General features: G+C 39.8%; 2 protein-coding genes and 1 long non-coding RNA gene across 6 annotated transcripts in view; 1 reads left to right on the top strand and 2 right to left on the bottom strand.

Moving 5' to 3' along the window:
- The window catches only part of si:dkey-103j14.5 (isoaspartyl peptidase/L-asparaginase), a 108,635-nt gene extending 108,126 nt beyond the window's left edge, over nucleotides 1–509 (bottom strand). The window contains exon 1 of the mRNA XM_062058292.1: nucleotides 448–509. The gene's annotated coding sequence lies outside the window, so the exon portion shown is untranslated. The remainder of the gene's footprint in view (nucleotides 1–447) is intronic.
- The window catches only part of khdrbs2 (KH domain containing, RNA binding, signal transduction associated 2), a 144,649-nt gene that overhangs the window by 86,943 nt on the left and 44,144 nt on the right, over nucleotides 1–13,562 (top strand). For all 4 annotated transcript variants that reach the window (XR_009827240.1, XR_009827241.1, XM_062058290.1 and 1 more), the window contains exon 6: nucleotides 6,268–6,451. Coding sequence is in view for 2 of the 4 variants with exons in the window: in XM_062058290.1 (XP_061914274.1) it covers nucleotides 6,268–6,451 (184 nt within the window). In the remaining 2 variants the exon portion in view is untranslated. The remainder of the gene's footprint in view (nucleotides 1–6,267; nucleotides 6,452–13,562) is intronic.
- LOC133657233 (uncharacterized) overlaps nucleotides 13,067–13,562 on the bottom strand; it is a 972,718-nt gene continuing 972,222 nt past the window's right edge. Inside the window, exon 3 of the long non-coding RNA XR_009827242.1 lies at nucleotides 13,067–13,208. This is a non-coding gene — a long non-coding RNA (uncharacterized LOC133657233). The remainder of the gene's footprint in view (nucleotides 13,209–13,562) is intronic.

The following is a 13,562-nucleotide window of genomic DNA, read 5'->3' as shown; positions in this document are numbered from 1 at the left end:
GACAGCAGTAAATACCAAAAAATGTATTACATAAACTTTGTAATTGTGAAAAATATAGACAATTGTCAAACAAATATGTTCTGTTAAACCACTAATGGTAACATAAGCTAGCAGGTGGTGTTCTTGTTATATTTTTTGCTTTGAAAAAAGTTACCATGTGGATGTTGCAAACAGCACCTTTAAGTAATGTGTTAATATGTATGGCAATGGATTCTCAACACTAGAATCACTAGATCGATGTAGTGTTTTATTTTCCTATACTCAAACACAGTGTTACTGATCAAACGTGTTACAATGGTCAACAATATTAAATATATTTGTTAAATAAAACTTGTCTTGTTTTAATGAATACTTAGGCCGTATTTTTAATATTAGTCATTATGGCGGTACTTGGAGAGCCAAGTGTTTTCTAAGGTGGTACGTGGTGAAAAAAGTTGGAGCATTTACCTCTTTCAGTAGACTGAAGAGGACTTTGAAATCCTTTTTAGTCCGTTCTGCATCCCGCCGGCTCAGTAGATCCAATATGAACACTGAACAGAGTTATTGAAGAGAGAAGACAAGAAATGGTGTTAAAAAAAAGCAGATATTACTAGTTACGTTATTCGCCACAATCAGAGTAGTGAGAAGAGTGGACACCGCTTTGCAACAGACCGCCTGGACCCCCTAGCTTCAGGTGTAGGCAGGAAGCCGAGCCGTGAAACAGGTGCAAGCCTCAGCAGAACCAACTAAGGACATCGCTGCCTTTGGCGGGAAGGCTGTAGAGGCTGGACTGCCGCTAAGGCTTTCCAATCTCTAGATATAAGCAATTGCCAGCAAGCAAGACCGGATATTTTTGGGCGGCTCTTAAGGGGTTCCCTCTGGAATTCGCAAGATAAAGCATAACAAAAAGCCCAGCGACAGCTGTAATCTTTAAATACTAGGTACCACTGTACTTTGTTTAGATCCACTGATAAGTCACACGCATGCGCTAGCCAGCGCTTTACGGCACAACACGTCACACTGTCGTGACTCTGCAAATACATGTATATACTGAACCTCTCACTACTCCTTTATGTACCTCCTTTTATTTAAAGAAGAATGTCTCTAATGTTATTCCCAGTGAGTGTGATATGAATCCTCAGACACCCGTTAAAGAGGCGACAGGAGGACATAAAAATTAAATGGCCATCAAATGTCTTTAGAGAAATGTAAAGGCTTAGTAGTCAAAGGGCATCATTTAAGTCCTCCTAAAATTGCTGCAATAAACCTCCTCAAGGTGTGTTTAACCTCACCTCATTGCAGTTAATGTACACACTGAGTTACGTGCAACTGGGTGTTCCATTGACAACAAGGAACAATCGGCGGTCTCGTTAGCGTGCATTCTTTAAGAGGACAATAAACAAAAGCAAACTCTAATGCATAAAAAGTAACTCTAACAAAGCATTTAATTAGCTCTGTCATGCGTGTGGTTATTTGTATGAAATTCATGCCTTGATCGGCCTCCATTATAATTTATTTATTCATTAGCACAAATTGTTCACACTATAACAGATGGCGGTCCGACAGGAGCAAACAGGTATGGCGTGTGTAATTTTGGCAGGCTAATTCCAGCGGCATATCATGGAATGTTTCCAACAACAACAACAAAAAAAGTCAGCACCACCAGCAGCACTTCCATACTCAGATTTACTGCTTATGGCACGCCGATAAGCAATTAGTGTAAATCTCCATGAAAAATATGCACCGCTAATACCACTTTCAGAGGCTGTATTTTTGGATCACAATAGGCCGTTACCTAGAAGAGGATGCACCAGAGCAAGAGAGGCTGCAGCGCCAGCCCACCTACATCACATTTAAATGTAAGTTTGAGGACAATAGGCAGATTTGCAATTTGAAATTCAACTTGCATTGCTGTCACACTCAGGCATGTGAGCACCCTTTGAGCATACTTGCCAACCGGGTCGGGGTGGGCGGGGCTGGGGGGCGGGGTTAAGGGGGGAGGAGTATATTTATAGCTAGAATTCACTGAAATTTTACCTTTGCAACCTCATTATACTATTGGCTAAGTTTTATATTCATAAATGTAAGTTTCTCAATACCCGACCAGTTTTTTGTGCCTTTAAAAAATATTTAGAACTCTACATTAAAACACTTTCTAACTCTAACAACCAAAAAGCTGTGAAAACAATGATGCTGTGTTCCAGATTTAAGTTATTTACTGAAATTGAGTGAGCCTATGGCTTTGCACTTTGTTTATTATATATATATATTTTGTATTCTGTTTTAGTTACTTTGAATTTACAACCCCCTGGCGATGCTTTGTTCTGTTTTTGTACTGTTTTTGTATTTACTTTGGTTATTATTTTCAACTGTTTTGTAAATGTTGAAATGTATAAATAAAGGTTTATTAAAAAAAAAGAAAAATTCCCATTTACTTCCGGGGTCACGTTTCCTCTTACGTCATTGACAGCGATCGATAGCACTTCGTCTTTGACTGTCCGTCGCTGGAAGGATACTTCGTCTTTAACAGGGGGGGGTTGTTGTAGGGGGGAAGAAATTTGGCGTGACAACTCCCACACTTGCCGTCAGGGTGCGCAATACAACGTAAATCGTTGGCCAACCAAAAAGTAACCACAGAACACTATACCGTATAGTGTTCTGCCAAGCAGACCTGACGACAGGCTGTCCTCACTCAGGTCCGCACGGACCTGGAAGGGACGTGCCTTAAATACAGCTAGAAATCGGGAGAAATTCGGGAGAATGGTTGTCCCGGGAGATTTTCGGGAGAGGCACTGAAATTCGAGAGTCTCCCGGAAAATTCGGGAGGGTTGGCAAGAATGCCTTTGAGGGGGAAAAAAAGAAGGAAAACTGATGTAAAAAAGAGGAAAATTGGCAAAAAGTGCTGCCACGCAAGCCTTGAAAGGAAATTTTGAAAATCAGGACTACATTTCCTGCAATTGGATGCATTTGTACACTATATTTTACTTATCGATTTATTCTCATCTACCAACCTCTTTTGGCTGTCTTTTTGACACTTACATGTACCATGTAATGTACCACAGACTTAAAAAATAAGTTGTGTATATAATTTACTAACATTACTATCATTGAAAAATGTCATGTACAATTCTATACCATGCATGCAAAGAACGTTTCCTATTTGGCGACGCTATCCTGTAGCCACTTCCGATGTTGTGACCACTGTTTACATCCGTCACATCAAAAATATACTTTCTTGCTGGATACTAATGAAGGTCTCAAACTCAAGGCCCGGGGCCAGATCTGGCCAGCCACATTATTTTGAATGGCCTGTGAAAGCTTGGAAATAACACGCATCAATGAAGTACTTTATCGTTCTTTCTTTTTCTATTTTGACAGAAAAAAAAGACATGTACCGAATGCAGTTATATATCTTTTAAACTGTATCTATGTAATAATGCAACAGATATTATATTATCATACATTCAAAACATTTTTGGGGTTAAAACATACATAAATATCTACTTAGCCTTATGATTTCAAAGCAAGTTATCCATCAAATTGGACACTGTAAACATGACAATATATATATATATATATATATATATATATATATATATATATATATATATATATATATATATATATATATATATATATATATATATATATATATATATATATATATATATATATATATTTTAAACAGCTCGGTCTTCAGATTCCTATCGTAAGTAAAAACGGTGGTACCATTTTTACATTTCCGGTAATACACTGTGAAAACAGCAACCATATTTTTCATGCAAAAAAAGTAACAAAAAACTGGCAGCTCAATCACCAGAATTTTACAGTAAAATAGAGTGTGACCATTTTACTGTATATTTTATGGTAACATTCTGCCATTTGTTTGACTGCAAAATCCACAGATTGTTTTTTCTTACAGTTTAGGTAAAATATACATTTACTAATCAAATGCATAGGTAATCGTGTGACAATATCATGCGTTTTATCCTTATACATGTATGTTTCTTTTATTAATGTACAAGCGGCCGCCCCCTTAAGTGTAGCCAAAACTGCAACGTGGCTCTCAATGAAAACGAGTTTGACACCCCTGCTCTAGAACTACAACTGGTTGAAGAACTAACAGTATTCGGATTTTAATCAACCAAATATGATTAGCAGCAACGCAGACGGCTGTCATCGTTGTGGCTCGGAGCGTGAACGTTGGCAACAACAAGTGAGCTATCTGGATGATGCTAACTTGTTTCGGTGTCCCTGATCGTCTCCCCGTCCTGCAACTCAGTGTGGCGTTAAGGCAAGAGGAACAGCGAGTACCTGCGGGGATTTAACACATTTTGTTCGGATCGTATTTTTTGATATTTCATTAAAAAAGAATAGAATAGAATATGCCTTTATTGTCTGTTTCTACATGAAAAACAGAAATGTGTCTTTGACATGGCTTAATCATATAATAAAAAAACAAAAAAACATGGAAGTGATATTTTGACGCGAAAATGACAGCCTGCACACTGCAATGGAAGCAATGATCTAACCCAAATACAACAAATGGGCGGCGGTGTGGCGCAGATAGTAGAGCGGCCGTGCCAGCAAACGACCGTTGTGTCCTTGGGCAAGACACTTCACCCTTGCTCCTGATAGATCGTGGTTAGCACCTTGCATGGTAGCTTCCGCTATCAGTGTGAATGAGTGAATGTGATGTATACGTTACAGGCCAAATGTTTGGACACACCTTCTCATTCAATGCATTTTCTTTATTTTCATGACTATTTACATTGTAGATTGTCACTAAAGGCATCAAAACTATGAATGAACACATGTGGAGTTATGTACTTAACAAAAAAAGGTGAAATACCTGAAAACATGTTTTATATTCTAGTTTCTTCAAAATAGCCACCTTTTGCTCTGATTACTTTTTGGCACACTCTTGGCATTTTCTCAATGAGCTCCAAGAGGTAGTCACCTGAAATGGTTTTCACTTCACAGGTGTGCTTGAAGCTCATTGAGAGAATGCCAAGAGTGTGCAAAGCAGTAATCAGAGCAAAGGGTGGCTATTTTGAAGAAACCAGAATATAAAACATATTTCACCTTTTTTTGTCAAGTACATAACTCATAGTTTCGATGCCTTCAGTGACAATCTACACTGAAGGCAAAACTGAAAAAAAAGAAAACACATTGAATGAGAAGGTGTGTCCAAACTTTTGGCCTGTACTGTATACATCACATTCACTCATTCACACTGATGGCGGAATCTACCATGCAAGGCGCTGGTGAAATCCCTAAATTCCTTGCAATAGCTCATTGAGAACTGTTGTTCTTAAACTGTTTAACAATTTGCTCACGCATTTGTTCACAAAGTGGTGACCCTCGCCCCATCCTTGTTTGTGAATGACTGAGCATTTAATGGAAGCTGCTTTTATACCCAATCATGGCATCCACCTGTTCCCAATTAGCCTGTTCACCTGTGGGATGTTCTAAATAAGTGTTTGATGAGCATTCCTCAACTTTCTCAGTCTTTTCTGCCACTTGTGCCAGCTTTTTTAAAACATGCTGCAGGCATCAAATTCCGGATGAGCTAATATTTGCAAAGAAATAAAGTTTTCCAGTTTGAACGTTAAGTATCTTGTCTTTGCAGTCTATTGAATATAGGTTGAAAATGATTTGCAAATCATTGTATTCTGTTTTTATTTACGATTTACACAACGTGCCAACTTCCCTGGATTTGGGGTTTATACTTCATACACACACACAGAATAAACATCCAATCTGTTAATTCACAAACAAACACAATTTTGACATCTTTCTCTTCTTAACATTCACTTCATTGACATAACATGTCACCAACTATGCACATACATTAGTGTAGCATTTGTCGGTCCATTTAGTCCATTAACTGTCTGTCCATTCACATTCACATACAAAACGCAAATAATAGTCTTGGAGAAGAAAAAACAATAAATAAGTCAAGACTTTTGTAACCTCACTTTCGGCTATTATTCTTTGTTCATGGCAGAGGTGGGATGCTCCTGTTGAAATAGTGTCTCTCACAGGCATGTGAGTCAAGGATACGCACAAAATGACACTTTTACAACACCTCAGTGCCATCTGAGGCTATGCCCATTTAAGTTTTGATTCAGGCATACTTTGCGGTGAGACGCCCACCGATCGAGGCTTCCTACACACGCGCCGCAGTAAGACGGATTAACTGAATTCACCGGCATCTGCACAGAACTTGCAGAGTAGGATTCCCAAGGCAAATCAACGTTGCGTTCTTCTGCTTACTCTTCGCAGGGCCCGCAGGAGCGCGGGAAGAAACGCGCTAACACCTCGGGGGACGGCGACCGCCACACACAGCAAGCTCACAGCATCTGTTTTAAAGAGGGAGGCCCAAGCCCCAAGAGCCAGGGCAGCGGCGGCAAGTGGAGGTTACCGACCCTCGCTGTTAGCAGGCACTCATGAATCATACGACGACTACGTGAGTCCAATCCTCTTTGCTCAAAGTAATAAAAAAAAGTAGAGCTAATAGTAATTGCTCTTCAACCGTGTGCAAATCAGACTTGGTTTAAGCCCCAGTTAATGTCTTTCTTTACATGTAGAGGTAGAGCAAACTGGGACGTGGTTTGGTAAAATTAGGGCACGCAGCCAATTAATTCAAGAGACTTCTTTCATAAAGTAAAGTATAATTACATCCACTGAACTACTTAAGCGGTTTCCAAAAAAAAACTTTGTGGAAGGTGAGCCAAGGAAGAACTTATTATTTTGGGGCTGATCCAGATGAAGTGAGTTGTGTCCTCGTTGTTGTTAAAGGTAATAACATAATGGGGTCTTTTTAGACATTTTCCTTCACGAAGGAAGGAAGCGAGTTTTGAGCAAATCAATGACTTGCAGTTGCAGTTTAAAAAACGTTGCTGTATGACATTCTGACTACATAATTGCATTTGTATCCAATTATTTATATATTTTTTAATCAAATTTGATTCATGCAAGCAAATAATAACTTGTGATTAATCATAATTAATCACAGTTTAAGATTGTGATTATTCTGATTAAAAACATCAATCACTTGACATCCCTAGAAAATACATACAGTATACAATGTAGAGCCTATCAATTGAGTTAATAGATATTTTTGACAGTTAATATCAAACTGTCACACTCCCTTGTGCAAGCATACGTAGAAACGAACAGCTGCTAAGCCCCTCTGACGCGTCACAGCTTCACAAACATTTGTACTAAACAGAACTTTTAAACATCAGGGTGGTTATAATAACAAGTAAAACAAATTTTCTCTTCTGATTATTATTCACAACTAACCTGGAAGAAGAAGCTGTTGCAGCATGCATACACACACTACATCACCATGGCGACACAGGTTCCTGTGACAAGCACTACCTGGATTGATACCTCTTTTTCAAATTTATATCTATCTTTCTATTTACATGCTCCACAATTTCCACACAACCAAGAAAAAGGCACCACGGCAAAATTAACCACTTTTGCCTCATTGCACAATATAAATAAGAGAATACCCGTGTCAAAAAAGCGCAAGATAGTAAAATAGGGCCCATGATGCATAACGTTAACATGTGTTTGGTAATATACATACAAAACAATTTGAAATGTGGACTCGTCAGACCACAGAACACTTTTACACTTCGCATCAGTCCATTTTAGGTGAGCTCGGGCCCAGCGAAGCCAGCTGCGTTTCTGGGTGTTGTTGATAAATGGCTTTCGCTTTTCATAGTAGAGTTTTAACTTGCCCTTACAGATGTAGCGACAAACTGTAGTTACTGACAGTGGTTTTCTGAAGTGTTCCTGAGTCCATGCGGTGATATCCTTTACACACTGATGTCGCTTTTTGATGCAGTACCGCCTGAGGGATCCAAGGTCACGAGCATTCATTGTTACCTGCAGTGATTTCTCCAGATTCTAGGTTTCTAGGACGGTAATTTCTCATCTTCTATGCTGATTAAATATTTGCTACCTGCTAAGATTCAAAATGTAATTTCTAGAAATGTCCCTGGTTTTAAAAACATATTTATTTAATTTAGTTTAAAAACGTTGCAATCAAGAAACTAATTATTCAGATAAGATATGTAGTTTTTCCCCAACATTGAAAATCGTGTTTAGAGATTCTGCAACATCTAAGTGATGCTTAATTTAGGAATTGCAAAATGAATAATGCTTGTTTTCAGAATAAAATACTAAATAAATCCTGCTAGTTTCTATATATCCAAATCTTAATTTAGGATGTTTTATCATGTAAAATTATCTGTCCATGCAGCTATTAATTTCACTGGATGTTGGTATTTTTTCCCCCTAAAATGTAATATTTTTATCTTAGCTCTATTTGCAGTGTAGTATTGCACGTGAAGTCACATCCGCTTGCTGTCGCCTGGAACTGAATCCCACGGGGTGCAAATAAGTGTATTCCAAGCAAGAAGTCAAGTGGAAGCTGAGCGAAATGAGCCAAAACCGTTGATGCCATCAACTCGCTGTGGCGAACCCTGACAGGGACAAGCCGAAAGTGACAAAAAAGAGACGAGACATTGACATTGTATTTATAGCTCGAATGCTAATCTTGAGATTTGTTGTTGTTTTTTGTATGTCACGAGCAACTCAAAATGCCAAAGGAAAAGCAAAACTTCACGCACGATGGTAGCTCAAACTTGCAAGTGTTGTTTGACTTTTCAGGATTATTGCCCCAAACAAAAAAGGTTCACTTCAAATTGTACCATTTTTTTGGTAATCCTTTTTGGAAGTAACTACAGATAGAACTTGAATACACCTCACGGTGATGCTTGGACACGTCATCAGTGATAAACCCGGGGTCATAGGGTGTTTCGGGTCTTTAATCATCAGACACCCTCGCCCGGGCGACCCAGCCGGGGGTGATCAGACCCCGGCCTGTGTCCAAGTAGCGCACCACGGATCCCCCCTACGGATCCACAGCCACCGGGAGGCCTTTTCTGCTGCCTCTAGGATGTTCTTGGTGGCTTTTCTTGACTGCAGTCCTCTAATGCCAAGGATTCTGAACACACGCTGTAGTAAGTGACCAGCAAAACCCCTGCACCCAATTTCGACTGGTTCACAGCTGGCTCTCCAGCCGTTCCTCCGACACTCTGCAGTGAGCTCAGCGTATTTGGCCCTCTTTCGCTCATTTGCTTCGTCAATTCCCTCCTCCCAGGGGACAGTCAGCTCCAGTAGCACCACTTGCTTGGTTGACTCCGATGTTAACACCATGTCTGGGCGGAGTGACATGGTAGCGATATTGGCCGGGAACTTGAGTTGCCTTCCCAGGTCAACATGGAGCTGCCAGTCACGAGCGGTGGCCAGGAGTCCTCCTGAGAAGTTGGGCTGGCGGCTTGCCTTCTGTCCTGCTCTGATGAAGGTGATTGGCTGCTTCGGGCGGCATGGGACTTGCTGTTTTGTATCGCTGCGCAGATAGACTCCGCCAGGGCTTTTAAAACTTGGTTGTGGCGCCAGCGATACCGCCCCTCCCCTAGTGCCTTTGGGCAACAGCTCAGGATGTGCTCCAAGGTGCCCCTCCTCTGGCACAGTTTGCACTCCGGAGTGTCTGCTAGGCCCCAGATGTGCAGGTTGGCGGGGCATGGGAGGACATCGTACACAGACTGTATGAGGAATTTTGTGCGCAGAGGTTCAGCTCTCCAGAGCTCTGCCCAGGTGAGTTTTCGAGGTTCTGCATGCTCCCACCTTGTCCACGTCCCTTTTTTGGACATGCTGACCATCCGGCAGCAACGTTCTTCCTCCACCTCTGCACGGATCTCCTCTTGGACCAGTTGGTGCTTCTCCTTGCCACGGGCCCGGTCCAAGCGTGGCTTTGGAAAGCTACCGAGGCCTGCCCTCCCCCTTGCCACAGTACCCAACAAGGTTTTGTGCCTCAGCCGTGCCTCTGCTCTGCTTACGGCTTCTTGTGCCTGCCACTTCCTCCCGGTCTTAATACCTCAACTTACACTGCAAAAAAGAGCTGTTAAAATATAGGATAAAAGACTAGATTTTAAGAAAAAACACTAAAAACTAGTGACATTAACTAGCTGCATGGACAAATAATTTTACTTGATAAGACATTTGAAATTAAGATTTGTACATCTACAAAATAGCAGAACTTTTAAGGTATAAATAAGTATTTTATTCTGAAAACAATTATTATTCAACTTGGAATTCTTAAATTAAACATTCTAGATGTGGCAGTATCTTAAAACAAGATTTTCTATGTGGGAGAAAACTAAATATCTTATTTAAATAGTTGTTTTTCTCAATTTAAACATTTTACAACTAAAATAGAAACAATAATGATTCATGCTGACACTAAGACTAGTCGATGACTGAAAATAAGTAAAAAGCTCTTAAAACTAGGGACATTTCTAGAAATATAATTTAAAATCTTGGCAATTGGAAAATAATTTGCAATCTACAAGCTTTATTGGTAGAGTGACAGAGCTCTTAACTCAAAACAATTGTATCTCAAATCAACATATCCCACTGAAATGCATTCAAATCAATTTAATTAGTGCTTTCCAACCTCCCAAACAGCACAATTTTAAATGGTAACATGGCTTTTATAAAGAAAAACAACAAGTGTGTCATTTTTTGAAGTAGTGTAATAATAATGTACAGTATTTAGCTTGGTAAGTGAACTTCAACGTCATGTCCTTCAAGCTACTTTTTTGTCAAAACCCACCATCAGCATCTTGTCCATATTTTCATGGATAAATGTCCATGAAAATAAAAAGGTTAGCTTTCTTGGCGGTCCTTATTCTGATTCAGTTTGCTGTAGACTAGTAGTCCATCCATCCATTTTCTACCGCTTGTCCCTTTCGGGGTCGCGGGGGGTGCTGGAGCCTATCTCAGCTACATTCGGGCGGAAGGCGGTGTACACCCTGGACAAGTCGCCATCTCATCGCAGGGCCAACACAGTTAGACATACAACTCACACACTGGGGACAATTTAGTGTTGCCAATCAACCTAGGAACCACTTAATTTGTTTTGCCAAGTAGGTGACTCGTTCATTCGTGATTTTGATTATTGATTTTTTTAATTCAAAGAATTGTCCTTCACACTCACTTCCTTCTTTTCCGTGGTTGGAAAAACACAGTTATGTTCATCTCCAGCTATAAACTAATGCTAGCAAGTAAGACCGGATGTTTTGGGCAGATCTTACGTGATTCAGTGTGGCTTTTGCTGCGCCAACTAATAGCGGGGATGCTTGTAACTCAAATTTTGGTTTGCAACCTAAAGCATAACAATTAGTTAAGAGACAGCTCTTATCTAAAAACACTCTTATGTTGAGGTACCACTGTAGCTCCTGATTTGTAAACATCTATCGATATCACTTGAAGGTTGTTTACATCAGTGTTTTTCAAATACTGTGCCGTGAGATACAGTGTGCCGTGGGAGATTATGTAATTTCACCTATTTGGGTTAAAAATATTTTTTGCAAACCAGTAATTATAGTCTGCAAATAATTTGCCGTTGTTGAGTGTCTGTGCTGTCTAGAGCTCGGCAGAGTAACCATGTTATAAATACTCTTCCATATCAGTAGGTGGCAGCCGGTAGCTAATTGCTTTATAGATGTCGGGAACACGTCGTGTGAGACGATGATGGTTTGTTGTGATCACAATATGCAGACCACAGCGGGAGGCAGCATGCAGGTAAAAATGTATCTAATGCTTAAACCAAAAATAAACATAAGGTGAGTGCCCCTAAGAAAAGGCATTGAAGCTTAGGGATGGCTATGCAGAACAAAACTAAAACTGAACTGGCTACAAAATAAACAAAAACAGAATGCTGGACGACAGCAAAGACTTACTGTGGAGCAAAGACGGCGTCCACAAAGTACATCCGAACATGACATGACAATCAACAATGTCCCCACAAAGAAGGATAGCAACAACTTAAATAGTCTTGATTGCTAAAACAAAGTAGATGCGGGGAATAGCGTTTAAGAAAGACATGAAACTGCAGCTGGAAAACACCAACAAAACAGGAAAAGTCACCAAAATAGGAGCGCAAGACAAGAACTAAAACACTACACACAGGAAAACAGCGAAAAACTCAAAATTAGTCACGGCGTGATGTGACAGGTGGTGACAGTACACCTACTTTGAGACAAGAGCTATAGTGATGCATGGTTGGTTATGGTTTAAAGTAGGGCTGGGTGATATGGTCTTTTTTTAATATCTCGATATTTTTAGGCCATATCGCGATACACGATATATATCTCGATATTTTGCCTTAGCCTTAAATGAACACTTGATACATATAATCACAGCAGTATGATGATTCTATGTGTCTACATTAAAACATTCTTGTTCATACTGCATTAATATATGCTCATTTTAAACTTTCATGCAGAGAGGGAAATCACACCCCTCAACTAAGTCAATTTAGCAAAACTGTATTTATTAAACAGTTATTAAGCAGTGGCACAAACATTCATGTCATTTCAAAACAGAAAGTGCAAGATTGTCAGAGACATTTTAAAACAAGCTATAAGTGCATTTTTGTGAATGATGTCACTAAGATGACATTTCAATACAACACTAAATTAAAGTGCACTTTTTGTACAGAACGCCACTACAATAGCTTAAAACAAATAAAGCGCACTTTTGTGCATGATGACACACAAGATATTTCAATAAGTGTCACATAAAAATGAGCTGCATATCAAATAGTATATGTCCTACGGTGTTGATGTGGAAATAGTTGCTTCAGCATTTAGTTGGTGTGGCACCAAACAGAGATGTTGACATTTTTGATTGATTGATTGAGACTTTTATTAGTAGGTTGCACAGTGAAGTACATATTCCGTACAATTGACCACTAAATGGTAGCACCCGAATAAGTTTTTCAACTTGTTTAAGTCGGGGTCCACTTAAATTGATTCATGATACAGATATATACTATCATATATACTATCATCATAATACAGTCATCACACAAGATAATCACATTGAATTATTTACATTATTTACAATCAGGAGTGTGTAGGGGGGGTGGGGTGGGGGGGGGGGGGGTATGGACATCAAGTAGTGGACATAGAGAGAGAGAGAGAGAGAGATCAGAAGGCATAAGAAAAAGAATCTGCATTTGATTGTTTACATTTGATTATTAGCAATCCGGGGAGGGTGTTAGTTTAGGGTTGTAGCTGCCTGGAGGTGAACTTTTATAGCGGTTTTGAAGGAGGATAGAGATGCCCTTTCTTTTATACCTGTTGGGAGCGCATTCCACATTGATGTGGCATAGAAAGAGAATGAGTTAAGACCTTTGTTAGTTCGGAATCTGGGTTTAACGTGGTTAGTGGAGCACCCCCAAATGTAAATGTAAATGTAAAGACATATTCCCGCTTGAAGCCAAACCACCGTCAGACGATGGTTGTTTTTCTTGGGAATTAATTATTCCTCCATTTGTTACCAGATTCGCACCTTCTGTCTCTCGTATTACCACTCAAACCACACCGTTAGTTGTTAGCATCACAGCTAACGTTACCATGTCGCTACCTGTCTGCTCCGCGCGAGCGTGTGACGTTGCTCACGTGACAGTATGTGACGTATGTAAGAAGGTG

The sequence above is a fragment of the Entelurus aequoreus genome, linkage group LG09 (assembly GCF_033978785.1).
Source record: "Entelurus aequoreus isolate RoL-2023_Sb linkage group LG09, RoL_Eaeq_v1.1, whole genome shotgun sequence".
Lineage (NCBI taxonomy): Eukaryota > Metazoa > Chordata > Actinopteri > Syngnathiformes > Syngnathidae > Entelurus > Entelurus aequoreus.
This window is presented reverse-complemented; position numbering and strand designations above follow the sequence as displayed.